Source organism: Saimiri boliviensis, chromosome 12 (assembly GCF_048565385.1).
Source record: "Saimiri boliviensis isolate mSaiBol1 chromosome 12, mSaiBol1.pri, whole genome shotgun sequence".
Taxonomy (NCBI): Eukaryota; Metazoa; Chordata; class Mammalia; order Primates; family Cebidae; genus Saimiri; species Saimiri boliviensis.
Genome location: NC_133460.1, coordinates 2,937,010 through 2,964,792, shown reverse-complemented (window position 1 = coordinate 2,964,792; position 27,783 = coordinate 2,937,010). Strand labels below are relative to the sequence as shown.

The 27,783-nt window shown below is 48.1% G+C and overlaps 1 protein-coding gene across 4 annotated transcripts in view; it reads left to right on the top strand.

Moving 5' to 3' along the window:
* Window positions 1-27,783, top strand: part of ABAT (4-aminobutyrate aminotransferase) — a 115,889-nt gene that overhangs the window by 79,394 nt on the left and 8,712 nt on the right. For all 4 annotated transcript variants that reach the window (XM_074381628.1, XM_003928504.4, XM_074381627.1 and 1 more), the window contains 8 exons: window positions 4,806-4,855; window positions 14,164-14,244; window positions 14,831-14,923; window positions 16,895-16,957; window positions 21,896-21,959; window positions 22,510-22,658; window positions 24,422-24,559; window positions 26,533-26,700. In XM_074381628.1, coding sequence (XP_074237729.1) covers window positions 4,806-4,855; window positions 14,164-14,244; window positions 14,831-14,923; window positions 16,895-16,957; window positions 21,896-21,959; window positions 22,510-22,658; window positions 24,422-24,559; window positions 26,533-26,700 — 806 coding nt within the window. The remainder of the gene's footprint in view (window positions 1-4,805; window positions 4,856-14,163; window positions 14,245-14,830; window positions 14,924-16,894; window positions 16,958-21,895; window positions 21,960-22,509; window positions 22,659-24,421; window positions 24,560-26,532; window positions 26,701-27,783) is intronic.

The window sequence follows — 27,783 nt, the reverse complement described above, 5'->3', positions numbered from 1 at the left end:
CCACGCTCATTTCTGTGGTAGCCGCCTTGCAGACTCCTGCCCCTGCCCTGCCCTGAAATGTGGGAGTCCCACAGTATCAAAAGCCCAAGGCAGAATTTCCCTGATCAGAGGGACCAGCTCTGCTTTCATCTCTTCTTCAGAAGCCCATAAGGCACACCCCCTCTAAGGCTTAATGAGGTTTACCTGGAACAGGTTTATCTCCAGAGGCAGAAAAGTCCCGACACAGGCAATGTTGATAAGGACCCAGAGCTTAGAGACATTTGGCCCAAAAATAGTTGGAGAAACCCGGAGTGTTCCTTTCTTGAGTAAGGCTCACTTTGCAGCCTTAGGCCCGGTGTGCGTTGGAGTAGGATCGGGGAGTGGCAGGGATGAATGTTAACAGTCTTCCCTACCGGGGCCCCTCCTTGCCTCTCCCATCCATCTTCTTGACAAAGCAGAGTGGACCCCCAAGGCGTTTCAGATCACTTTCACTGTTTTGTTCTATTGAAGAGAAAGTCTCCCCTGGGTGATGCCAGGTCTTTAACACCTGATCTCTAACTGTGGAGGAGTGCGTGCCCCGGGCTCAGAGGCTTGGGCAGGCAACAGATTGCTCCTACTGATTTCAGCCTCTGGCCACATTGATATAAACTCTCCTTTCAAAGTAAATGTATTTGGCTGGGCACAGTGGCTCACGCCTTAATCCCAACACTTTGGGAGGCCAAGACAGGAAGGTAACTTGAGCTCAGGAATGTGGGACCAGCCTGGCCAACATGGCGAAACCCTGCCTCTATAAAAACTACCAAAATTAGCCGGGCATGGTGCTGCACACCTGGAAGCCTGGCTATTCAGGAGGCTGAAAAGGGAGGATTGCTTAAGCTGGAGAGGTTGAGGCTGCAGTGAGCCGTGATCACGCCACTGCACTTCAGCCTGGGCAACAGAGTGAGACCTGGTCTCAGCAAAACACAAAAGGTTGAAGGGATGAATTCTGAGATTAGCAGGTGACTGACTGGTGAAGGGAAAGGGGAAGTCTGGAGTCCTCGGGCATGGACAGTTGTCTCCACGCTGCTGCAGGGATTGCATGTTCAAATTCTGTAGGAGTCAGCATGAACCTTGGGCTAGAAATTCGGGCTGTGACGTCAGCACACTCGTTTTGCACAAACTCCAGTTGACCATCTTGGTCCCAATAGATTTCAGCCTGTTTCTCCTTGATCTCATAAGCAGAGAGAGTTTCTGCATTTTCAGCAAGTTGATTCCTTTTTCTTTCTTTCTTTCTTTTCTTTGAGACGGATTCTCACTCTGTCACCCAGGCTGGAGGGCAGTGGTGCCATCTCAGCTCACTGCAATCTCCACCTCCCTGGTTCAAGCAATTCTCCTGCCTCAGCCTTCCAAGTCGCTGAGATTACAGGCACACACCACCACACTGGGCTAATTTTTTTCTGTTTTTAGCGGAGATGGGGTTTCACCGTGTTGGCCAGGCTGTTATTAAACTCCTGACCTCAAGTGATCCCCCCACCTTAGCCTTCCAAGGCTAAGGTGAGATTCCTTTCTTACCTGTTCTCCTGCAAACTTAAGAATTTCTGTTCCTTACTGGCTGGGGCACAGCTTCAGCTTTTTGGTAAGTTGTTTCCTTTCTTCTCTCTGCTGTCCTGTAAGCCCAAGAATGTAGTCACCGGTTTCTTTAACTCTTTGAGGCATGGTGTCAAGTCCTGGTTGGTGGCCACCATGGGTATGCTAATCCCGAGGCAGGTCTCCTAAGACTCCCTCCCTCTGGTCCTCTGGCCAGGGAGGGCCAGGCGCCACCACAAAGTGTCCTGGACCTGTGGAGCAGCATCGCCATGGACAGGGGACTCTGTGTATGCAGCAGAAGTGGGAATGGGCTTCATCCACCATCGCATGGCCACTTTCCAGGGCTTCCAGACACATGAAAGTGATGAGGCAGCTGGGCACGGTGGTTCATGCCTGTAATCCCAGCAGCTGGGAGGCTGAGGAAGGTGGATCACGAGGTCAAGAGTTCAAGACCAGCCTGGCCAAGATGGTGAAACCTCATCTCTACTAAAAATACAAAAAATTAGCCAGCATGGTGACGGGTGCCTATAAACTGAGCTACTCAGGAGGCTGAGGCAGAGAATTGCTTAAACTGGGGAGGCAGAGGTTACAGTGAGCAGAGATTGCACCACTGCACTCCAGCCTGCGTGACCGAATGAGACTATGTCTCAAAAACAAAAGTGAGGATGCATTCATCAGGGTGAGAGCTGCGATTTTTGGAAACTCAAGTCAAACAAATGAGGTCAGATGCTGAGTTCTTTTCTGAGAGAGACCCTGCCACCCTCTTGTTCTCCGACCTTATGTGTGATTGTCTCCCAGTACTGAGTAAGAGATGACCTGCAGGCAGGTGCGTTACCAGGAGACAGGAAATGGCTTGACTTCAGGCCGGGTTTGGCGGCTCACACCTATAATCCTAGCACTTTGGAAGACCGAGGCAGGTGGATCACCTGAGGACAGGAGTTCAAGACCAGCCTGGAAACATGGCAAAAACCCATCTCTATTAAAAATACAAAAAATTAGCCAGGCATGGTGGTGCACACCTGTAATCTCAGCTACTCCGGAGGCTGAGGCATGAGAATCGCTTGTACACAAGAGGCGGCGGTTGCAGTGAGCCAAGATTGTGCCACTGCACTCCAGCTTGGGCAACAAGGCAAGACTCTGTCAAAAAGAAAAGAAAAAGAAAGAAAAAATGGGGAGGAGGATGGAAGAGAGGGAGCAGGGAGGGGAAAGGAAGGGAAGGGAAGGGGAAGGAAAGAAGAGAGCGGGGAGAGGAGGAAGAGGGAGGAAGGGAGGGAGGGAGGGAGGGAGAAGGGAAGGGCTTGATTTCCTAGGGGAAGCCAACCTGCGATAGAATCATTGAGAATGTCTTTGAAGAAGCCCTGGAAGATTACAACAATCTTGCTTGAGTCTGACATGACTACAGAGTAATCATTATTAATTAACTTCAAACATTTTTATTTTAATTTTTTTCTTTTTTTATTCCTTCTTTAAAAAATAGGAGACATGCACTGCCACGAGTGTATCTATGCAACAATCTTGCATGTTCTTCACATGTACCCCAAAACCTAAAATGCAATTAAAAAAAAAATTGAAGGTTCTTATATTTCAAAAAAAAAACAAAAAAAAAAACAAAAACATAGGCGACACGTACAGAATGTGCAGGTTTGTTACATCGGTGTACGTGTGCCATGGTGGTTTGCTGCATCTATTGTCTCATTATTTTAATTTTAATAGAGTGGGGACCAGTGTCTTTCCTAAGCCTGAGCCTCTTTACAATTCCTCTCCCAAAAGCAAAGTTATTATCGGCTTCTTCTAGAGAGATACTCAGTGCCTGCGTAAGCACACACGTATCCTGCGTCTCTCCTTCTTCACTTAGCAGATATCTCAGAGATTATTCTAACAGCACAAATCAATCTCTCTCATCCTTTTCTACAGCTGATTTGTTACATTAGAAGGCTTATTTCCCTGACCCACTATTGATGGATGTTGGGTTGCTTTCAAGTCTTGAGATATGAGAGTGTCACAATTAAGATCCATGTTCATAGATCTTTATACACACTTGTAGGATAAATTCATAGAAGAGCAACAGCTGAATCTGAGTGTGCTAAGCTTTGTCGTGCAATGTCAGGCCCAGCCTGGATGGTAAATGCCATGGGACTCTGGGAATAAGCGGATGTATAAAGGCAGGACGAGGCATGAGGGTCACAGATTGCAGGTGGCATCACTACTCACTAAGTCCTTGAGCAAACATTTGTCGAATCTGACTCAGCCAACCGGCTCTGGGAAGGAAGGTGAGGATCATATCTGCAATTCAGCGCACAGGCCTATTGAACCACACTACCCGGCCCCAGGCTTGAAATTTTCTTTGACCTTGCATTTATCAACCACCCTTTTTTCTCTTTTTTTTGAAACGGAGTCTCGCTGTCTCCCAGGCTGGAGTGCAGTGATGCGATCTCAGCTCACTGCAACCTCTGCCTCCCGGGTTCAAGCAATTCTCCTGCCTCTGTCTCTAAATAGCTGGGATTACAGGCACGTGCTACCACCCCTGGCTAATTTTTACATTTTTAGTAGAGACAGGGTTTCACCATGTTGGCCAAGCTGGTCTTGAACTCCTGACCTCAAGTGATCTGCCCGACTCAGCCTCCCCAAGTGCTGGGATTACAGGCGTGAGCCACAGTGTTCAACACACTTTTCTCCCCTTATGTTTATGTAGTCCAGTAGGTCTCAAACCTGAACAAGGATCAGAATCTCCTAGAGAATTTGTTGGATTTCTGGGCTGCCCCCTGAGAGCTTCTGAGTCAAGAGTGCTAGGTGGGGCCCCAGGAATCTCTTTTTGTCAACAAAGGATAAAAGACATGTTTAAAGAGAGTTGTGGGGGCCGGGCGCGGTGGCTCACGCCTGTAATCCCAACTCTTTGGGAGGCCGAGGCAGGTGGATCACGAGGTCAAGAGATCGAGACCATCCAGGCCAACATGGTGAAACCCCGTCTCTACTAAAAATACAAAAATTAGCTGGGCTTGGTGGCACATGCCTGTAGTCCCAGCTACTAGGGAGACTGAGGCAGGAGAATTGCTTGAACCCAGGAGGCAGAGGTTGCGGTGAGCCGAGATCGCGCCATTGCACTCCAGCCTGGGTAACAAGAACGAAACTCCGTCTCAAAAAAAAAAAAAAAAAAAAAAAAAAAGAGAGTTGTGGGGGTTGGAAAGGAAGGGAGGAGGGAGAGTCGGGAGGGGCACAGGGAAGCTGCAGTGACATCTCTAACAGTACTCTCCTGCCCTCAGGTTACAGCCACCCTGCCCTGCTGAAACTCATCCAACAGCCTCAAAATGCGGTAGGTCTTGGGGTTACACAGAAAAAGGCACAATGTGTTCATGGCCATTCACAGACTTACTGGGCAGACTTTGGCAATAGTCCACTCATTCATTCATTCATTTATTCATTTCAAAAATATTTACTGAGCCCATACTATGTGCCAGATATATAGAATACCTTGGTAAACAAAAACGCAGGCAGTCAATTAACCACACACATGAATAGAGAATTGCAGCCATACTAAGTGCTACAGAGTAAGGTCGGCAGTGCTTTGTGGGCGTAAAAGAATGACACTAATAGTTAATGTTTATGGAGAGCATAATTTGTACCAAATGCTATAATCAGCACTTTACAGCTATAGTGTTGAAAAGTCTGTGAAGCAGGTACTCTTGTTATCCCCATTTTACAGATGCAGAAACTGAAGCACAGAGTGGTTAAGTATTTGCCCAAGGTCACACAGCTAGTGGAGGCACTGAGAATAAACCCACAGAAGCTGAGCTATTTGGGGATGGAGCGGGTGGGTGTCGGGGAGGCTTCCCAGGGAAATGATATTTCAGCTGAGATCAGAGGAAGGTCTGGCAGGTCATGAGTCCTGAGTCAGGAAGAGGCCTAGCAGGGATGAATGAAAACCCAATCCTGGTCCCAGCAGGGAGAAGAGGGCACCTGGGAAGGCAGCAGCATGGCTGGAGCAGAGAGAGTGAGTAGGGACCCCAGGAGGACTGGAGTAGCAGCAGGGGCACAGCGTTTTCAGATGCTGCCTAGACCAGGGGTTCTGAACGCTCGCACCATGGACATCCATAGCCAGAGAATTCTGTGTTTTGTGGGGGCCGTCCTGTATATTGAGACACTGAGCGGCATTCCTGGACTCTACCCACTAAATGCCAGGAGCACCTCTCTCCTGAGGTTGTCACAACCAGAAATGTCTGCAGACATACCCAGATGTCCCCTGGTGGACACAGTCACCCCAGGTGAGAACCCCTGCAGTAGAAGACTTCCATCTCTCTCCTGAGAGAGGTTGAAAGCCATTGCACATTTATACTAAAGTATATGGCAGGGTGTGGTGGCTCAAGCCTGTAATCCCAGCACTTTGGGCGGTTGAGGCAGGCAGAACACTTGAGGTCAGGAGTTCGAGACCAACCTGGCCAGCATGGTGAAACACCGTCTGTATTAAAAATACAAAATTAGCCAGGTATGGTGGTGCAAGCCTGTGAATCCCAGCCACTTGGGAGGCTGAGGCAGGAGAATCGCTTGAACCCAAGAGGAGGAGGTTGCAGTGAGCTGAGATGGTGCCACTGGCCTCCAGCCTGGGCAACAGAGGGAGACTCCATCTCAAAACAAACAAAACAAAAAAAGTGTAACCCATGCAGACATGCATAGAGCCTAAATGCACCACTCAATGAATATTCCTGTGTCACTCAGCATTTCACAACTTTTTTTTGTTATTGGAACATCCCCTTAAGGAGCATTTTTCGACAGTATTTTCCTAATTGTTCCCTATCCTGAAATTGTAATACATAAATGCAGTACATATGGAGTGTATCTGTGTGTTATATTTATGTCTGTGCTTTATATGGAACAGAGTAGGATTTTTTTTCACTCCTTTTGAGAATGCACGAATTGTAATGGGAAATCAGAACATGTCCCCACCCAGTTATTATTCCTTCCAGCTAAATTAAGTAGACCACTCCCCTTACTTTTAACAGACTGCTGCATTTCTCCAGTTTTGTTTATTTGTTTTTCTTGAGACAGAATCTTGCTCTGCTGCCCAGGCTGGAGTGCAGTGGTATAATCATGGCTCACTGCAACCTCAACCTCCTGGGCTCAAGCAATCCTCCCACCTCAGCCTCCTAAGTAGCTGGGACTACAGATGCCCACCACCATGTCTGGCTAATTTTTGTGGGGTTTTTTGTTTTGTTTTGTTTTGTTTTGTTTTTTTGGTAGGAGATGGGGTTTCACCATGTTGCCCAGACTGGTCTCCAACTCCTGGGCTCAAGTGATCCTCCTGCCTCCGTCTTTCAAAGTCCTGGGATTACAGGCATGAGCCACCACACCCAGTTGTATTTCTCCAGTTCTTTATCACCACGTCAGTGGAGCTTTGCAGTGTGTATCTTTATCTTCTCTGGCTTATTTCATTCAAAATTATGTCTGGGGTGATAGCTCCTGACGCATGTAATCGCAGACCATCTATCCTCACAGCTTTAGAGTGTTCCCCTCTGTGGATATCCTGCAATCTTACTGTCTGTCCATGGGTATTTGCACAGAGCTTCAGTTCAGGGCTCTTATGAAGACCGCTGCTGTGGGTGGTGGAGTGTGTCTTTTGCTGTACACGTGTGTGTATTTATGTTAGATGTGAAGCTCGGAGTGGAACCGCTGGCCAGACAGCCTCCACGCCGATCGTACCAACTCCACTCCCACAGCCGCAGAGAGTTCCAGTCATCACTGGAGGGTTTTTCTTTGACTCAGAGAGTGACGTACTTATCCACACACAACAAGGAACTTGATCCCAAAAAGAAATCTAAGAAAGGCAGGAGGAGCAAAGGCCCAATCATGGTCAGAAGCACGATCCCTAGCCCTGAAACTTTCCTCCCTTTAAATGAACAGAGTTTGAGCTAATAGGAAAGAACCACATTTCCTTCTTTCTGAATGGGTGTACCCTGCCTGGGAGGGGCCAGGGACACTCTTGCCTTTAATTCGTTGACAGGTTTGGGGCCTGCAGTAGAGGGGACAGGTGTCCTCCTGAAGGTGTCTGACGAGGCCCACTGCGGCCGTAGGCTCCCGGATGTGTTTACATCCAGAGCCTGGCTTTGTTTTGAAATGTTGTACAGATCCCAGATGCCTTGGCAGTTGGTGCTTTAAAAAGAATGTGTCAACAAACATGTCAGAACCGCCTCCGGAGGCAGAATCGTCCCCAACAACCTGTGACGTCATTACCCAGAGATTCTGGCTGGGTGTAGTGGCTCATGCCTGTAATCTTAGCACTCTGGGAGGCTGAGGCAGAAGGATCCTTGAGGCCAGGAGTTGGAGACCAGCCTGGGCAACATAGCGAGACCCTGTCTGTAGGAAAACTGTTTTTAAAAAAAAAATTAGCCAGGCGTGACGGTGCATACCTGCAGCTACTCAGGAGGCTGAGGTGGGAGGATCACTTTAGCCCAGGAAGGTAAAGCTGTAGTGAACCGTAATCTCACCGCTGCACTCTAGCCTGGGCAACAGACTGAGACCTTGCCTCTAAAACAAAACAAAACAAAAACATATTTCAAAAAACAAAGGCCCAGGGATTCTGATTTCAGGGAACAGTGCTACCCTGTCCCTGCCAGGAATTTCCCCAACTTTCCCTACCCCGCCTCACCTCTCTCTCTCACCCCTCACCTGGTTGGGGACTAGTCCTAACCGTCACATCTCCCACATGGATTTCTGTCAACGACCTCTTCCCATCGATCCCTCCCACTTCCCTTCTCACCTCCTCCAAACCATCCTCCAAACTGCACCATGCATGGAACCCTTCCCCGGTACTCACGGCCTTAGGGATGTGTCCCAATCTCCTCTACCTCAAATACCAAGCCCTTGGAGAGCTGCCTCCCCCTTTCTTCTTTAGCCTTATTGCTTGACATTTGCTCATTCATTGGTTATTGACTGAACGCTTCAGTGTGACACGCACTGTTTTCGGTGCTGGGATTTGATGGTGAATCCGCGGTCTCCATCCCAGTCTGGGCCGAGTTGTTCTGCAGAGGAACTGAGTTTGAGGCTTAATGAAATGAGCACCCTGCTGCAGTCTTAGAGAGGTGGTAGCTGACGTCCAGGGGCTAAAGGGTTTTCAGCGGGACACGCCCAGGGCAGCAGGCTGGGCGCCTTTGGCTGACATCTTGGGTCTTCCAGGTTTTTGGCTGAAGATAACTCAGGTGACAGCAATGGTATTCCACCTGTACAGGGCAGGTTCCTGCCAGCTCACCAAAGTCTTGAGAAGGGGTTTATCAACCCTTTTGCACCCTAAACCAAAACCTCAAACTCTGCCATATAGTTATTTCATGTGACTTCCTAAAAATGAAACCATGTCCCCTGGATCTAATGTCTGGGTTCCAATTATGATATATTTTTTTGAAGACAGAGTTTCACTCTTGTTGCCCAGGCTGGAGTGCAATGGCGCAATCTTGGCTTATCACAACCTCCGCCTCCTGGATTCAAGTGATTCCCCTGCTTCAGCTTCTTGAGTAGCTGAGATTACAGGTGTGCACCACCACACCCGGCTAATTTTTGTACTTTTAGTAGAGACGGGGTTTCACCGTGTTGGTCACCAGGCTGGTCTCAAAGTCCTGACCTCGTGATCTGCCCACCTCAGCCTCCCAGAGCGCTAGGACTGCACGTGTGAGCCGCTGCTCTTTTCTTCTTTCCTCCATTTTCTTTCTCCTTCCTCCTCCTTGTTCCTTCTTCTTCCTTCTTCTTCTTCTCCTCCTCCTCCTTCTTCTTTCTTCTAGCAGGGTCTCTCTGTCACCCAAGCTGGAGTGGAGCGGCTTGATCCGGGCTCACTGCAGCCTCAAACGCCTAGACTCATAAGATCCTTTCACCTCAGCCTCCTAAGTGAAGAGGATTGGAGGCGTGAGCCACAGTGCCCAACCTCCGGTTACTGTTTCTTATGTCACCAGGACCATCTCGTTCCATTGCGCACAAGTTATAAAATAATCATGAAGATCGCATGTGCACAGTCACATTGCAGCAAATGCACATAGCACAGCAGGCCTGACCAAGTAAGACACCTGCCATCCTGTGCCCTCTGGGCCTTTCTCTCTGCATGACTCTTCCTTTGAGACTGAACTCCTGCATCCTCTGTATGCCATATCGTCTCACTGGTTCCTTACAAGCACCTAGTGAACAGTCTCCAGTTTGGCAGATGAGAAACCCATAGCTCAGAGAGGTTAAGTGAGTTGCCCAAGGTTGCACAGCCACTAAAGCCAAAGTTGAGTCTCTTCTTGCTGTACCCTAAGACTGCCGAGCTGACTGCAAGGATTTAGAAACCTATCCTCATCTGATCCTGATACCCGATGTCCTAGATAACTTCTGTTCTTACTGTCACGCTCTCTTGAACGAGAACATCACCCCCACATTGTTACTAGACCCAGATAGGCTGTCAAGCTGCCAGCCAGCCCCGCTGTCCCCTTCTGGGAGCCACTTCCCTGCTGCCAGTGAGGACCAGCCTGCTTCTACCCTAATCTCAGGATGTGATTTTTTTAGGAGCCCCACTGACAGGTCAGAGCGAGAAGGAAATGCTCCTCAAAGTCCCCTCCAAGATTGGGCACAGTGGCTCACCCTTGTAATCCCAGCACCTTGGGAGGCTGAAGCAGGCAGATCACTTGAGTCCAAGAATTTGAGACCAGCCTGGGAAACAATGGTGAAACCCCATCTCTATAAAAAATACAAAAAAATTAGCTGGATATGGTGGGCATGCCTGTAGTCCCAGTTATTTGGGAGGCAGAGGTGGGAGGATTGCTTTAACCTGGGAGGTCAAGGCTGCAGTGAGCTGATATCACGCTATTGCACGCCAACAACCTGGGAGACAGAGTAAGACTCTGTTTCATAAAAAAAAAAAAAAAAAAAAAAAAAAGCCCCTTCAAGGCAAGCCAAGGTCTCTGGGCTGTGCCAAGTGTGAGCATCTTTAGGTGGAGGCTGCCTAGAGTGTCTGACAGAGCATGGCATCTGAAGTCAGCAAACCTAGATTTAAGTTGTAGTTCTGCATCTTCTTGGCTGTGTGACTTGGGGCAAGTTGCTAGAACTCTCTGGTCCTCAGTCTCCCCAACTCTATAATGAGGAGGGTTAACTTCCCTCACTATTTATCCTAGACCCCACTGAGTGATTGCAAAGCAGAGAATGCAAGATGCAAGAATCTGCCAGTTTCTAGCAGCTCAAGCCAAGTCCGAAAGCCACTGGGAGAATCACCCCTGGGGACCCCTCTACACTTGCTTCCCATCCTCTACAGTGATGCTGCTATTTGGATTTGCACTGGTGTATTACACTGATATTGCCCAAGAGTCCCCAAATCCCAGTATAATCCTCCCATTTTTATTTTCTTTATTATTATTATTTTTGAGACCGCCTCACTTCACTGTGTTACTCAGGCTAGGGTGCATTGGCACAATCACGGCTCATGCAGCCTCGACCTCCCGGGGCTCAAGCTATCCTCCCAGCTCAGCCTCCCTAGTAGCTGAGACTATAGACCCGTGCCACCGCACCTGGCTAAAGTTTTTGTATTTCTTGTAGAGATGGGGCCTCACCTGGTTTCCCAGACTGCCTTATCCTTTTCCCAGTGGAGAAAGGTTTGGTTTGTTTCCATTTTTTGGCAACTGAGTTTAAAAGCTCCAGATCCTTCCACCTCGATCTCCCAAAATGCTGAGATTACAGGCATGAGCTGCTGCGCGCAGCCATTTTTATAACTGGAATATTTTATTTTAGAATAATTTTAGATGTACTGACAAGCTGGAAAGACAGTTCACATCCAGCTTTGCCTAGCTCCCTTGAACGTTAACATCTTACCTCACCAGGTACATTTGTCAAAACAATTTGTACAAATTAGCATCGATACCTGACACATCACAGACTTTATTTGTATTTCTTCAGTTTTTCCACTTACGTCCTTTTTTCTGTTGTTCTAGGATCCAATCCAGGATGCCACATTGCATTTAGTACAATCCCTTTTTTTTTTTTTCAGACAGAGTCTTGCTCTGTCACCCACACTGGAGTGCAGTGGTACGATTTCAGCTCAGTGAAACCTCCATCTCCCAAGTTCAAGCAATTCTCCTACCTCAGCCTCCTGAGTAGCTGAGGTTACAGGCACGTGCCACCACACCTGGCTGTTTTTTGTTTGTTTGTTTTTGTTTTGTATTTTTAGTAGAGATGGGGTTTCACCATATTGGTAAGGCTGGTTTCGAACTCCTGACCTCAAGTTCTCTGCCCACCTTAGCCTACCAAAGTGTTGGGCTTTGAGGCGTGAGCCACCACGCCTGACCACAATCCCTTTTTATAACCCAAATCCACTTCCTTGTTAATCCACTGTTTATCCCTAGTGTAGACTCCTCCGAGTCTTTGCAGTCTCCGCTGTGGCCTGAGGGCAACCCCCCTGCAACCTCCACCTCTGTTTCTTGAAGAGCTGAACTATTCTGCATTCACTGGCTTTAACACATTTGCCACTAAATCTAACACAGCTGTATCCTCCACATTGATAGCTTGTTCTGATCAGTAAAGGGTGACAAGGTTATTTTAAGGATAAGTAGACAGGGCGAGGTAGCTTGTGCCTGTAATCCCAGCACCTTGCGGGGCCAAGATGGGAGGATCACTTAAGCTCAGGAGTTTAAGACCAGCCTGGGCAACATGGTGAGACCTCATTTCTACAAAAAAAAAAAAAAAAAAAAAAAAAAAAATCTGGGCAAGGTGGTGCACGCCTGTAATCTCAGCTACTCAGGAGGCTGAGGCACCTAGAACCATGCCTTTGTTTCAGATCCAGGAGGTGAAGGGTTTTCTTCAAGAACGCATCTGCAGGAGTGTGTCCTGTCCCTTGGTCAGGGGTAGTTTTAAGATATTTTTGGCCAAGGTTTTAAGGTTAGTGCACACTACAATCTGCACTTGTCAGTCAGTCACAGTGGCAAGATGACATGGTGGCGTGCGCCTGTAATGCCAGCGCTTTGGGAGGAGGATTGCTTGAGTCCAGGAGTTCAAGACCAGCCTGGGCATGATGACAAGAGTCCATCTCTAACCAAATATGTATATATATATACTGGAATTTGGTGGCATGAGCTCCCTCTGGCTGCATTTTTGCTCTGCAGCCACAGGGCAAGGCTGGCCTGCCTCTTACACAAACACTTCATCTCAGTCACCACACTCATTTCCTGAGCGACCCCCCTACTGCTTAGAAATTTTAGAGCTGCCATTGCCTCATAATGCTTTTTTTCTTCTTTATTTTTTAAAAATTAGGGCACCATTTGTATGCAGTAAAATCCCGCCTTCTTAGTACACAGTTCTGCAGGTTTGGACAAATGCATAGGCATTAGTCACCATCAAAATCCAGACACATTTACACACCCCTGTCCACAGCCACATGATTCACAGTGGCCAACAGTTAGAAGCAACCTCAGTGTCCATCAACGGATGAATGAACACAGTGTGGTCTGTTAATACAGTGGAATAGTATTCAGCCTTAAAAAGGAAGGAAATTCTGGCCAGGCACAGTGGCTCACGCCTGTAATCCCAGCACTGTAGGAGACCAAGGCAGGTGGATCACTTGAAGTCAGGAGTTCAAGACCAGCCTGGCCAACATGGTGAAACTCTGTCTCTAATACAAATACAAAAATTAGCTGGGCATGGTGGCCTGCGCCTGTAGTCCCAGCTACTCGGGAGGCTGAGGCACGAGAGTCACTTGAATCCAGGAAGCAGAGGTTGCAGTGAACTGAGAATATGCCACTGCCCTCCAGCCCGGGTGACAGAACGAGACCCTATCTCAATAAAAAGTGGGGGGGGTGTAGGGAGTTGGGGAGGGAGGGAGGGAGGGAGGAAGGAACTGCCGAACTTCTTTTCAAAGCGGCTGTACCATTTTACCTTCTCACCAGCTGGGAACAAGGATTCTAGTTGCTCTACATCCATGATAGTACTTGTTATTGTCCATTTTTGGGTTTTAGCCTTTTTTTTTTTTTTTTTTTTTTTTTTGAGGCTGAGTTTCTCTCTTGCTGCCCAGGCTGGAGTGTAATGGTGCAGTCTCGGCTCACCGCAACCTCCGCCTCCCGGGTTCAAGCGATTCTCCTGCCTCAGCCTCCTGAGTAGCTGGGATTACAGGCACCCACTACCAGGCCCAGCTAATTTTTGTATTCTTAGTAGAGATAAGGTTTCACCTTGTTGGCCAGGCTGGTCTCAAACTCCTGGCCTCAAGCAATCCACCCACCTCGGCCTCCCAAAATACTGGGATTACAGGTGTGAGGCACTGCGCCTGGCCTGTTTTCCAGTCATTCTGATGGTTAAATATATAAAGAAAGAGTTTCACAGGAAGTTGCAGAAACCAGTACAAAGAGTCCCAAGTACCCTTAGCTCAGTTTTCCCCAGCGGCAGTAGCATCCTATATAACAACAGTGCAATATTGCAACCAGGAAATTGACCCTTTTATAAAACATCCACAGCAATCCTTGTGGATTTCTCTAAAAGGTTAAGGAAACCTGCCATGCCCCACACTGACAGAACATCACTGTCTGCAACCCCCCTGGGAGGCTTTTTGAACACAGGGGCTAGGAAGTGCTGCTTGTGGGCAGGGAGCTGGGTCAGGCCCCCAGAAGTCACTGTTTGTCTCTTGGCCATTTGCAGAGCACATTCGTCAACAGACCCGCACTAGGAATCCTGCCTCCGGAGAACTTTGTGGAGAAGCTCCGGGAGTCCTTGCTCTCAGTGAGTTCTGGAGTGGCAGTCCCACGGTCTTCAGACGCGGTAGTGGCAGAGAAAGGGAAGAATGGAGATGCAAACCATGAAGAATAAGGCGTTGTACGGAAATCCTTCTCTGCACCCATTCTTCCCTGCAGAGTATTTTCAATTTCTCTTTTAAAGAACAGAGGGATTCTTTGTGCAGGACAAAGGGAGCTGGGAAACGAATATGTACCGCAGATAGGAGTTTTGCATATGTCCTTCGGCCCTGCCCCTGCTGCTCAGTTTTAGTTGTTACCAACAATTAAAGTCATTGGGAACCTCAGCATCCCGTCTGGAACACGTAGGTGTCTTAGGCGGCGTCAGGTGCGTCAGGAGGGACACAGTGAGCTTTGCCACCCTTCTTTTCTCTCCACCAGCCTCAAGGCCTCCCTGGGCTTCTCCTCCACTCCTGGAAAGGCCTGAGTCCATCCTCCCAGTCCAGCGGCTTCCAGGACAGCCCTGGTTCCCTCCGTCCCCAGCATGGCCCTGTGAAGATTCAGCCCCGGCCAGGGGAAGCAGCAGTGCAGAAGTCACGATGAGCCTGGGCTCACGGCTGTTTCCCTCCCTGCAGGTGGCTCCCAAAGGGATGTCCCAGCTCATCACCATGGCCTGCGGCTCCTGCTCCAATGAAAACGCCTTCAAGACCATCTTCATGTGGTACCGGGTGAGCTTTGGGGTACACAGCCACAGACACACAGACACACACACACACACAGCCTCCCCAGCACCCAGCCACACGCTCACCCCTTGTCTGACTGTTCATTCCAGTGCACTGGAGTATTAGATGTCTGTACCAGGGTTAAAATCCAGGGAGGGCCACTGCTGGATGGCACTTTCCAGACAGCCCAGTGGAGCATGGTGCAAAGGGCTGAGGCTTCAGCATCAAAATTATGCAGTGGGGCTGAGCGCAATGGCTCACATCTGTAATCCCAGCACTTTGAGAGGCAAAGGCAGACGGATCACTTGAGCCCAAAAGCTTGAGACCAGCCTGAGCAACATGATGAAACCCCATCTCTACTTTAAAAAGTTCATAAATTAGGCCAGGTGTGGTGGCTCATGCCTGTAATCCCAGCACTTTGGAAGGCTGAGGCAGGCGGATCACAAGGTCAGGAGATCGAGACCATCCTGGCTAACATAGTGAAACACCGTCTCTACTAAGAATATAAAAAATTAGCCAGGCATGGTGGCATGCGCCTGTAGTCCCATCTACTTGGGAGGCTGAGGCAGGAAAAGTCTAATACCCTGAATCTACAAAGAATTAAAACAGATTTACAAGAAAAAAACAAACAAACCCATCCAAAAATGGGCAAAGGATATGAACAGACACTTTTCAAAAGAAGACATATATGAGGCCAACAAACATATGAAAAAATGCTCATCATCACTGGTCATTAGAGTAATGCAAATTAAAACCACACTGAGATGCCACCTCACGCCAGTTAGAATGGCGATCATTAAAAAATCTAGAGACAACAGATGCTGGAGAGGATGCGGAGAAATAGGAACACTTTTACACTGTTGGTGGGAGTGTAAATTAGTTCAGTCGTTGTGGAAGACAGTGTGGCGATTCCTCAAGGATCTAGAAAGAGAAATCCCATTTGACCCAGCAATCCCATTACTGGGTATATAGCCAAAGGATTATAAATCATTCTATTATAAAGACACACACACACATATGTTCACTGCGGCACTGTTTACAATAACAAAGACCTGGAACCAACCCAAATACCCATCGACGATAGACTGGACAAGGAAAATGTGGCACATATACACCGTGGAATACTATGCAGCCATCAAAAATGGTGAGTTTGAGTCCTTTGCAGGGACATGGATGAACCTGGAAACCATCATTCTCAGCAAACTGACACAAGAACAGAAAATCAAACACCTCATGTTCTCACTCATAGGTGGGTGTTGAACAATGAGAACACATGGACACAGGGAGGGGAGCATCACACATGGGTCTGTTGGGGGGGTGCCAAGGGAAGGACAGCCAGGTGGGTAGGGAGGTGGAAAGGGATAACATGAAGAGAAATGCCAGATGTAGGTGACGGCGGGGTGGAGGCAGCAAACCACATTGCCATGTGTGTACCCATGTAACAATCCTGCATGATCTACATGTACCCCAGAGCCTAAAGTACAATTTAAAAAAAGAAACAACTATGCAGTGTGACTACTCTATTTTATTTTATTTAAATATTTAAATTTAATTTTATTTAAATATTTTAAATTGCAGAGTCAGAGTCCCACTTTGTCACCCAGCCTGGTCTCAAGCTCTGGGTCTCCAGCAATCCCCCTGTCTTCGCCACCCAAAGTACTAGGATTACAGATTTGAGCCAGCACACCTGGCCTCCGTTCTTCCTGGCAAAACATATACGGTCTCAGCAGATCTTAATCCAACAGATTTTCATCATTGCTGATGGTGCTTAATGCATTCTGTGTGTTTGTTTCTTTTGTTGCAAGCACGGTTAATAGCCTCGTGTTTCAGTACAGACCTGTAACAATTAATACCTGAGATCATCTCCTGAAAAAGCACTTTCTACTTGTCTGGACTGAATATCGGTTTGGTTGGAAAGTTGAAGCCCCAACTACGCTAGAGCTTCTCTGAAATTATGTTCTGTTCTATTTTTTTTAGAGCAAGGAAAGAGGGCAGACAGGCTTCTCCCAGGAGGAACTGGAGACATGCATGATTAACCAGGTGAGTGCAGCTGGGTTTGCACCGCGTGTATCTGGGGTTGCTGCACAGCACCCCTCGGGCTGTTGCCGGCTGGCTGGCACTGTCCTTCTCAATGAGGAAGGGCCAGGCTGGGCACAGTGGTTCATGCCTGTAATCCCAGCACTTTGGGAGGCCAAGGAGGGTGGATCACCTGAGGTCAGGAGTTTGAGACCAGCCTGGCCAACATGGTGACACCCCATCTCTACCAAAAAGACAAAAATTAGCCCGGATTGCTGGTGCACACATGTAATCCCAGCTACTCTGGAGGCTGAGGTAGGAGAATCGCTTGAAACCGGGAGGTGGAGGTTGCAGTGAGCCGAGATCACACCACTACACTCAAATCTGGGCAACAAAGTGAGAGTCTTCTCAAAACAAATGAAAACAAAAAGCCAGCTGCTGTGTCCCATGCCTGTAATCCCAGCACTTTAGGAGGCCACGGTGGAAGGATCATGAGGTCAGGAGTTCCAGACCAGCTTGGCCAACATGGTGAAACCCCATCTCTACTAAAAATACAAAAATTATCCAGGTGTGGTGACAAGGGCCTGTAATCCCAGCCACTCGGGAGGCTGAGGCAAGAGAATCGCATGAACCCGGGAGGCAAAAGTTGCAGTGAGCCAAATCACACCATTACACTCCAGCCTGGGCGAAAGAGCGAGACTCCATCTCAAAACAACAACAACAGAAAGGAGGGGCTCCCCAGGCGTTCCCAGTTTCCAGTGTGTTCCCTGGGTATCAAGGCTGATGGAGGCCAGGCACGGTGGCTCACACCTGTAATCCCAGCACTTTGGGGGGCCACAGTAGGTGGACCACTTGAGGTCAGGAGTTTGAGATCAGCCAGGCCAATGTGGTGAAACCCAGTCTCTACTAAAAATATAAAAATTAGCCGGGCGTGATGGCCCAGCCCTGTGGTCCTAGCTACTTGGGAGGCTGAGGCAGGAGAATCACTTGAACCCAGGAGCCAGAGGTTACAGTGAGCAGAGATTGAGCCGCTGTACTCCAGCTTGGATGACAGAATGAGACCCTGTTTAAAAAAAAAAAAAAGGCCAAGTGAAGATCTCCCTGACCAGGCTTCACCAGTTTCTTAGGACAACTTCCTGAATTTGACAGGTGTCCAAAGGCCATTAACGTAGTCTCTAGAATAATCCAAATTGTCAGCAGGAATGTATACTCATGAATATTCACCCCACTGGTGTTTATAGTAATAACAACCAGAAAAGACTAGAAATCACCCGTACTAGGGGAAAGATTAATTAGATGTAGGGATTCAAAGTGGAACCACAGAGGCCACTGCTGGCTATCAGAGGTGGCTAGGGGCCGCAGGGAAAACCAGGCAGGTGGGATTCCAAGCTCCCTACCCAGCTTCAAGCAGAACAGACCTGGCCTCCTCTGTATTATGTATGAGATCCCATTAAGATTTAGACAGAAGCGTCTGCTGCTTTAAATATATATATATATACTGTTTTATGATCATCTACAAACAAAAAACAAGGCCGGGCATAGTGGCTTATGCCTGTAGTCCCAGCACTTTGGAAGGCCGAGGCAGGAGGATTGCTCGAGCCCAGGAGTTCGAGACCAGCCTGGGCAGCAAAGTGAGACCCTGACTCAAAAAGGTTTTTTTAATTTAAAAAAAAAATAGGAGCCACTGAACTTAATTACCCTCTGCTAACATTCCAATATTCTGCAGCAAAAATAGTTATGTAGGGTTTCTCTTGGTCTGGACGTGTTTGCTATATTTTGGAAAAGTAGAATGTAAATCATATGGTCACCGTGCTTTCAAACAGGTAAATAAATATATAGGAAAATACTAGATGGAATCCTGCCAAAATGTTTATAATGGCTTGCCTCTGGGTGGTGAGACAGGGTTGTTGTAGTTTTTAAATGCTTTCTTTTTTTTTTTTTTTTTTTTTTTTTTTTTTTGAGACAGAGTCTTGCTCTGTCGCCAGGCACCAGGCTGGAGTACAGCATCGTGATCTCGACTCACTGCAGCCTCCGCCTCCCGGGTTCAAGCAGTTCTCCTGCCTCAACCTCCCAAGTAGCTGGGACTACAGGCATGCTCCACCATGCCCAGCTAATTTTTGTATTTTTTTTTTAGTAGAGACGGGGTTTCACCACGTTGCCCAGGATGGTCTCAATCTCTTGACCTCGTGATCCACCCACCTTGGCCTCCCAAAGTGCTGGGATTACAGGTGTGAGCCACCACGCCCAGCCGTAAATGCTTTCTTAATATATATTTTTTCCTAACTATACCTCTTGCTAGAAAATGTAGCTCTACCTTTCTCCATATTCAAATAAACTTATATTTAAAAAAGTTCTTTTTTTTTCCTTGCCCTTTTTTATGGACCTTATCCTATCTCTCTTTTTCTCTCTGTCTCTTTCTCTCTCTCTCTTTCTGTCTCTCTCTCTCTCTCTCTCTCTCTCTCTTTTTCCTGAGACAGGGTCTCACTCTGTTCCCCAGGCTGGAGTACTGTGGTGCAGTCATGGCTTAATGAAGCTTCAACCTCCAAGGTTCAAGCGATCCTCCTGCCTCAGCCTCCTGCATACCTGAGGCTACAGGCACATGCCACCACACCCGGCTAATTTTTTTTTTTTTTTTTTTTGTAGAGGCAGAGTCTAGCTATGTTGGCCAGGCTGGTTTCGAACTTTTGAGCTCAAGTGAGCCTCCTGCCTCAGCTTCCCAGCGTGTTGAGATTAGAGGTGTGAGCCACCATGCCCAGCCTCCTACCGCTTTCTCTAACTCTGTTTTGCTTACTTGCTATCTGTGGGCATCGTAGACCATTGACATTTTTGGATCTCATTCTTTATCATTTGTGGCTGAATCCAAATATGCAAAATGATGTGTATATATTAATTACATATACAATCAGCAGACAAACCAAAAAATGAGAAGAAGCCAGGTGCTGTGGCTCATGCCTGTGATCCCAGCACTTTGGGAGGCCAAGGTGGGTGGATCACCTGAGGTCAGGAGTTCAAGAGCAGCCTGACCAACATGGCGAAACCCTGTCTCTACTAAAAATTTTAAAATTAGGCCAGGTGCAGTGGCTCAAGCCTGTAATCCCAGCACTTTGGGAGGCCGAGGCGGGTGGATCACGAGGTCAAGAGATCGAGACCATCCTGGTCAACATGGTGAAACCCCGTCTCTACTAAAGGTGCAAAAAATTAGCTGGGCATGGTGGCGCGTGCCTGTAATCCCAGCTACTCCAGAGGCTGAGGCAGGAGAATTGCCTGAACCCAGGAGGTGGAGGTTGCGGTGAGCCGAGATTGCGCCATTGCACTCCAGCCTGGGTAACAAGAGCGAAACTCCGTCTCAAAAAAAAAAAAAAAAAAAAAATTTAAAAATTAGCCAGGCGTGGTGGTGGGCACCTGTAATCCCCGCTACTCAGGAGGCTGAGGTAGGAGAATCACTTGAATCAAGGATAGGAGAGGTTGCAGTGGGCCAAGATCGTACCACTGTGCTCCAGTCACCTCAAAAAAAAAAAAAAGAAAATGATAAGATGGTTTCTGGAATTTGTAGGAGGAGGTCTTAGGGTTGTACCCAGAGGTCTCAGGGAACTGGTGCTCAGCCAGCCTGATAAAATGCCAACCTCCCAGAGACTCGGGGTTCCCCGCAGTTGCCTCTGAGGCACCTCCAGCAGTTCTGCCTGAGTCAGCTGGAAACATGTTTGGATTTCCTTGCTGAGCAAAGAGTCAGAAAACAATGTGCGGAGTGGCAGCTGGGCCATTTGCTTGGGACTGGGAAGGGACAGGGCATCCGTGTACCCCTCCTGAATCGGAGGTGCAGCTGCCATGGGCACGCGCCCAGTGGGCCCCTCCCCTTGCCTGCTTTCTAGCACCGCAGACCTCTTCCAAAGGCCTGGAGCATTTCCTGCAGGGTGCCCAGCTCAGCCCCTTGCCTCAGGTTACCCTGGGAAGCAGATGTGCACCCATCAACACCTGACGGGCTGAGACCTGCAGAGGCCTGAGTAGTAGGAAGCCAGGAGGTGGGGAGGAAGTGGAAGGCCTGTAGAACAGGGCCTGAAAACCCAGGAGTCCCCAGCAGCTGGAGGAAGCTGGGCAGTGGGTGCTGCTTGGCCACCTATGGATGCCACAGAAGGAAAATGGGTCCAAACGGTGCAGTCTTGGTGAGAAGTCAAAAGTTCAGGTATTTATATGAAATTTCTTGATTTTAAATTTTGTGACTTGTTTTTGAGACAGTCTCACTCTTGTTGACCAGGCAGAGGTGCGGTAACTCGGCTCACCGCAACCTCGGCCTCCTGGGTTCAAGCAATTCTCCTGCCTCAGCCTCCCAAGTAGCTGGAATTACAGGCATGTGCCACCACATCCAGCTAATTTTTGTGTTTTTAGTAGAGACAGGGTTTCACCATGTTGGCCAGGCTGGTCTTGATCTCTTGTCCTTGTGATCCAGCCTGAAATTTCTTCATTTTAACTTTTGTAACTTTTTTTTGAGACAGAGTCAGGCTGAGTGCAGTGGCACAAACTCGGCTCACTGCAATCTCCGCTTCCCGGTTTCAAGCGATTCTGCCTCAGCCTCCCGAGTAACTGGGATTACAGGCATGTGCCACCATGCCTGGCTAATTTTTATATTTTTAGTAGAGGTGGGGTTTCACCATGTTGGCCAGGCTGATCTCAGACGCCTGACCTCAGGTGATCTGCCCGCCACAGCCTCTCAAAGTGCTGGGATTACAGGCGTAAGCCAACATGCCCGGCCTAAATTTTGCAACTTTAAAAAAAAAAAAAAAAAAGTATGTATGCAAAACAAAACGTGTGTCTTTGATATAGACCCAATGGTCCCATGTGTAACTTCTGCCTGAGAAGGATTCCTCGTTCTCCTGATAGATTTCTGTGTCCCTCTGGGCTTGCAGGGGCAACGATACAGTTCCCCCATCCTCACCGTGACTAATGACTGATATGTCTTGGTTCTAGGCCCCCGGCTGCCCCGACTACAGCATCCTCTCCTTCATGGGCGCGTTCCACGGGAGGACCATGGGTAAGGAGGGACCAGTGTGTTCCCAAGGTGGCATTTAGCGTAATAATAACGGCAGCTATTGCAGGGGCTGACTTTGGCAGTTTACACATATTGTCCCACCAATTCCACACAGTCCCCTGCAGAGTGGGGATTATTATTCCTGCTTTGCAGATGTGCAGGTCAGGGTTCAAGAAGAGGAAGAATTTCCAAGACTATTCAGTGACAGAGCTGGGATTTGAACTCTTGACTCCATCTTCAAAGTCTGGGCTGCATCTGTGATTAATCGCAATGCAGACACGTACCCATGCACGCATGCCAATTAAGGGTGCGCACGTTCCCCTTCAGCTTCAGGATGAGAACTGGGGTTCAGTATCAAAACATCTCATGTACACCCCAAGTATTTACACCTACTGTACACTCAGAAAAATGAAAAATTAAGTGATAAAAAGAACCAGGCAACAGGCCTCCCTGCCCGTTGACAGCCTCAAGCTGAAATGCCCATCATCTCCTTTGCAAAGATAAGAAGCGTTCCCCAAGCCAAGCGTCTGCTTTTCTGTTTTGCTGAACTCAGGTTGCTTAGCAACCACACACTCCAAAGCCATTCACAAGATCGACATCCCTTCCTTTGACTGGCCCATCGCACCGTTCCCACGGCTGAGATACCCTCTGGAGGAGTTTGAGAAAGAGAATCAACAGGAGGAGGCCCGCTGTCTGGAAGAGGTAATGCTTCTACCCTCGAGTCCTCCTTAAACATGAGTCCCATTGCTCTCGCCGCCCTAAGATGTGGTCCAGGAAAAGAGAAAGAGATGAAGAGTTTATCTGGGGATCCGTGTAGTGCTCCCCCAGAGAGACGTAGGGAAACAGAGGCCTTGCATCCCAAATCTTCCGTATTGGGAGAGGTCGTGAGACCGTGTGTTTGTCACAGCACCCATCACTCAACTCTGATACCAATTTCTGTATCACTTAAGTTTCTCGGGAAACAAGCATCAGTGACTCTAAAATAAGAGAAAATAGATTTGTTGAAAGAATATGGGGTCAGGAGTTTGAGTCCAGCCTGGTCAACATGGTGAAACCCATCTCTACTAAAAATACAAAAATTAGTTTGGCATGGTAACGCACACCTGTCATCCCAGCTACTCTGTTGGCTGAGGCACAAGAATCACATGAACCCAGGAGGCGAAGGTTGCAATGAGCTGACCTATTAAGCTACTGCACTCCAGCCTGGGCAACAGAGTGAGATTCTATTTCAAAAATATGTATGTATATATACAAACAATAATACAGTCTTGCTGATCTTTTTTTTTTTTTTTTTTTTTTTTTTGAGACGGAGTTTCGCTCTTGTTACCCAGGCTGGAGTGCAATGTGATCTCGGCTCACCGCAACCTCCGCCTCCCGGGTTCAGGCAATTCTCCTGCCTCAGCCTCCTGAGTAGCTGGGATTACAGGCACGCACCACCATGCCCAGCTAAATTTTTGGATTTTTTTTTTTTTTTTTTTTTTTTTTTGAGATGGAGTTTCGCTCTTGTTACCCAGGCTGGAGTGCAATGGCGCGATCTCGGCTCACCGCAACCTCCGCCTCCTGGGTTCAGGCAATTCTCCTGCCTCAGCCTCCTGAGTAGCTGGGATTACAGGCACACGCCACCATGCCCAGCTGATTTTTTGTATGTTTAGTAGAGACGGGGTTTCACCATGTTGACCAGGATGGTCTCGATCTCTCGACCTCGTGATCCACCCGCCTCGGCCTCCCAAAGTGCTAGGATTACAGGCTTGAGCCACCGCGCCCGGCAATTTTTGGATTTTTTAGTAGAGACAGGGTTTCACCATGTTGACCAGGATGATCTCGATCTCTTGACCTTGTGATCCATCCGCCTCGGCCTCCCAAAGTGCTGGGATTACAGGCTTGAGCCACCGCGCCCGGCCCAGTCTTGCTGATCTTAATAGCAGCCACCACTTTCTGTGTGACAGACACTGTTCTATATTTTCTCTTTGTGTGTGTGAGTGTGTGTGTGTGAATGTTCTCACCTTTATTTCTCTCAATATACCCGTGTTATACCTATTTCCCACACAACAAGGTTAAGTGACAGGTGCATGTTCTGTGTAAAACAGGCAGAACCGTGGCTGAAACATCTAGCCCAGCAACCAACTCATTGTGCTGCATTTTCTCATTCAGTCCTCTCCGTGACCCTGGAAGGTGCAGTCTGTCAGTATGCCCATAGGACACATCAGGAAAGTGAGGCTTCTGAAGGCAAAATAACTTGCCCCAGGTTATTAGTGTGTATCCATCGAGGTGCTAGCACCAATCTCAAGTAGGATACATTCCCATGCACACATGAGGCTTCCAACAGAGGCCTCACTGGTCTTAGGAGATATATACAAACACATTTCCAATAACATTGCATGGGGCTCACGGAACCCTAGATTCTCACCCACGATACTGGTTACGAGCCTCTGCCAGCGGTGGTCACTTTCTCCTTTGGGATCCAGGTGGAGGATCTGATTGTGAAATATCGGAAAAAGAAGAAGACAGTGGCCGGGATCATTGTGGAGCCCATCCAGTCCGAGGGTGGAGACAACCACGCGTCTGATGACTTCTTTCGGAAGCTAAGAGACATCGCCAGGAAGGTCAGTGGACGGAGTCGAGGTCGGATGGAGCCGCGGGGCTTTCTGGGTTGAGTTCCCAGAGTAAAGGGCTAGCAGCATCTCTGCTTTGGAGTCCCTGTCAACCTCCAGACTTGCAGAGGCTCTCTCAGCATCGTGGGTGGAGAAGTTGGGGTTAGGGAAGGATGGGAGAGTCTTCCCTAAAACATATTTTTTATTTGAGACAGAGTCTCACTCTGTTGCCCAGACTGGCGTGCAGTGGCACAATCTCGGCTCACTGCAACCTCCACCTCCCAGGTTCAAGCGATTCTCCTGCCTCAGCCTCCCGAGTAGCTGGGACTACAGAGGTGCCACCACACCCAGCTAATTTGTGTATTTCTAGCAGTGACGGAGTTCCACCATGTTGGCTGGGCTATTTTAGAACTCCTGACATCAGGTGATCCGCCCACCTCAGCCTCCCAAAATGCTGGGATTACAGGCATGAGTAACACACCCGGCCTTAAAATATTTTTTTAAAATCTTTATTAATATGTAATAGTTGTACATGTTTATGGGGTCATGAGATATTTTGATAAAAGCATGCAATGCATCATGATCAAATCTGGGTAATTGGATATCCATCACCTCAAACATTTATCATCTCTTTGTATTGGGAACATTCTAAATCCACTCCTAGTTATTTTGAAATATACAATGGATGATTAACTATAATCACCCTATTGTGCTACTAGACAGTAGATCTTAGTTCTTCTATCTAACTGTACTTTTGTATCCGTTAACCAAGCCCTATTTATCTCCACCTCCCCATTAGCCTTACAGGCTCTGATACCATTCATTCTACTCTTTCTTTATAAGGGCAATGTTTTTAGTTCCCACACCAGTGAGAACGTGCAACATTTGTCTTTCAATGTCTGGCTTATGTCATTTAACATAATGACCTGTAGTTCCATCCACAGCATTGCTAATGACATAATTTCAATCTTTTTAGGCTGAGCAGTATTCCCTTGTGAATATGTACCACATTCTCTTTTTCTTTTTTTCTTTTTTTTTTTTTCTTTTTTTTGAGACAGTTTCACTCTGTTGCCCAGGCTGGAGTGCAGTGGCGCAATCTTGGCTCACGGCAACCTCTGCCTCCTGGGTCCAACCGATTCTCCTGCCTCAGCCTCTTGAGTAGCTGATTACAGGTGCATACCACGACACTCAGCTAATTTTTGTATTTTTAATAGAGATGGGGTTTCGCCTTGTTGGCCAGGCTGGTCTCACACTCCCGCCCTCAGGTGATCTGCCCGCCTCAGCCTCCCAAAATGCTGGAATAAAAGCATGAGCGACTGTGCCTGGCCAATAGTGTATCTTTACCATATTTACTTTATCCATTCACGGGCAGTTAGATTGATTCTGTATCTTGGCTATTGTGAACAGTATTGCAATAAACACGGAAGTCCAGGTATCTCTTTGACATACTGATTTCCTTTCTTTACATTGTGTGTTTGTTTTCATGTGTTGTGCCTATATAACTGGCAATCAAACCGATAAGTTCATATATAAAAGTTGTAAGACGTGAGTTGACTTAACACAGACGCTGAGTTAGAAATAGCCCTGGTGATAAGCAGAACACAGCAGCTGAAGTCTGGGAAGCACATTCAAGGCCTCGCTGTTGGACACAGCTCCTTCTGACGGGGTTGAGACCTGAGACTGAAGCCAGATGACATACTTTTCTGTGTTGGTGCAGGGAGTATTTGATGTTCTGGGTTTTTTTTTTGTTCCAGCTCAGCAGTTTTAGGAAACATTCAGATACAGCTCTGGTAGGAACCGCTCAGCTGAAGTGTTTTGATTAGTTTCGTTGTACACAGCTCAAACACGTGGGGCTGGTTCGCTGTTCAGAAAACAAGCATGATGTGTGTGGACCTGGGGTTTGGCAGTTGGTTGGCTGCGGGGGGTTATGAGTTTCTGGCCTCCCACTGGTACTGATTTCTCCCTCCTCTCTCTCCTCTGGCCAGCATGGCTGTGCCTTCTTGGTGGACGAGGTCCAGACTGGAGGAGGCTGCACGGGCAAGTTCTGGGCCCATGAGCACTGGGGCTTGGATGACCCAGCAGACGTGATGACCTTCAGCAAGAAGATGATGACCGGGGGCTTCTTCCACAAGGAGGAGTTCAGGCCCAATGCTGTGAGTCGCAGCCAGCCTTCCTCTGTATCCAGGGCAAAGAGGGGAGGGTCCCCATCTCCTGTCTGTTCCTTTCTAACCATCAAGGGACTGGGTGGGCACCTCCTGGGTCGCGGGTTTTCTAAGACCCAGTTCCTATCAATGCAGTTAGCTGTGGTGTGCCCTCCCAGCTCTCTCCGCAAGGCCGACTCTGGAACGGTCCACTGTCAGCCTTCTCGTGATTTCTCTCTGCATGCACACACAAGAATATCATTAACAGCTGCTGCTGCAGACTGAGCATTTGCTGTGTGCCTAGTTCTAAGTATTTCTCCTACTTTTAATCCTCCAAACAATCTAACCAAGTAGGTGTTATTTTTATCCTGATTTTACTAATGAGGATAAAATTTTACTAATGAGGCACTGAGAGGTTAAGTAACTTGTCCAAGGTCACACAGCCTGTTAAGTGACAAAAGCCAGGATTCCAACCCAGAGCCCATGCTCTAATCCACTACCCTGTGTAATGCCATGTGTATACACCGATTCACACACACACACATACACACACACACACACACTCACAGACATACAGCCATCAGGGGCCAACGTCCTTTCACCATTCCTACATGTAGTTTATACCCTCACAGTGCCTCATGGTCCAAAGTGGCTTCTGGTGCTCCAGCCATCACATCTCAATTCTAGGCAGTGGGAAAGAAAAAGAAGGGAAGGACAGAGTGGACCCTTCTTGTCTTCCGCATCCTTCCTAGAAGTCTCACATAACACATCTATTTCCAGTACTCGACCAAGACCCAGTCACATGGCCACTTCTGGCCATAAGGGAGGCTGGGAAGGGTGTTTTCGTTGGCTGCATGGCTACCCTGAATTGTTCATGGAGGGGTAAAGTGGGTGACCTTTGAGGGTCACTGCCGGCAATCCAGTCCCAACTCTACCTGTAAGCCACGTTGGCCTTAGACAAATTGCTTAGCCTCCCAGAACCTCAGCTTCCTCCTCTACAAAATGAGGGTTATTATAGGAGTTAAGGAACCAGCTGCCTTGGTTTCCTGGGACTGAGGGGTGTCCCAGGGCATGGGACGATTTGGTCTCCCCATA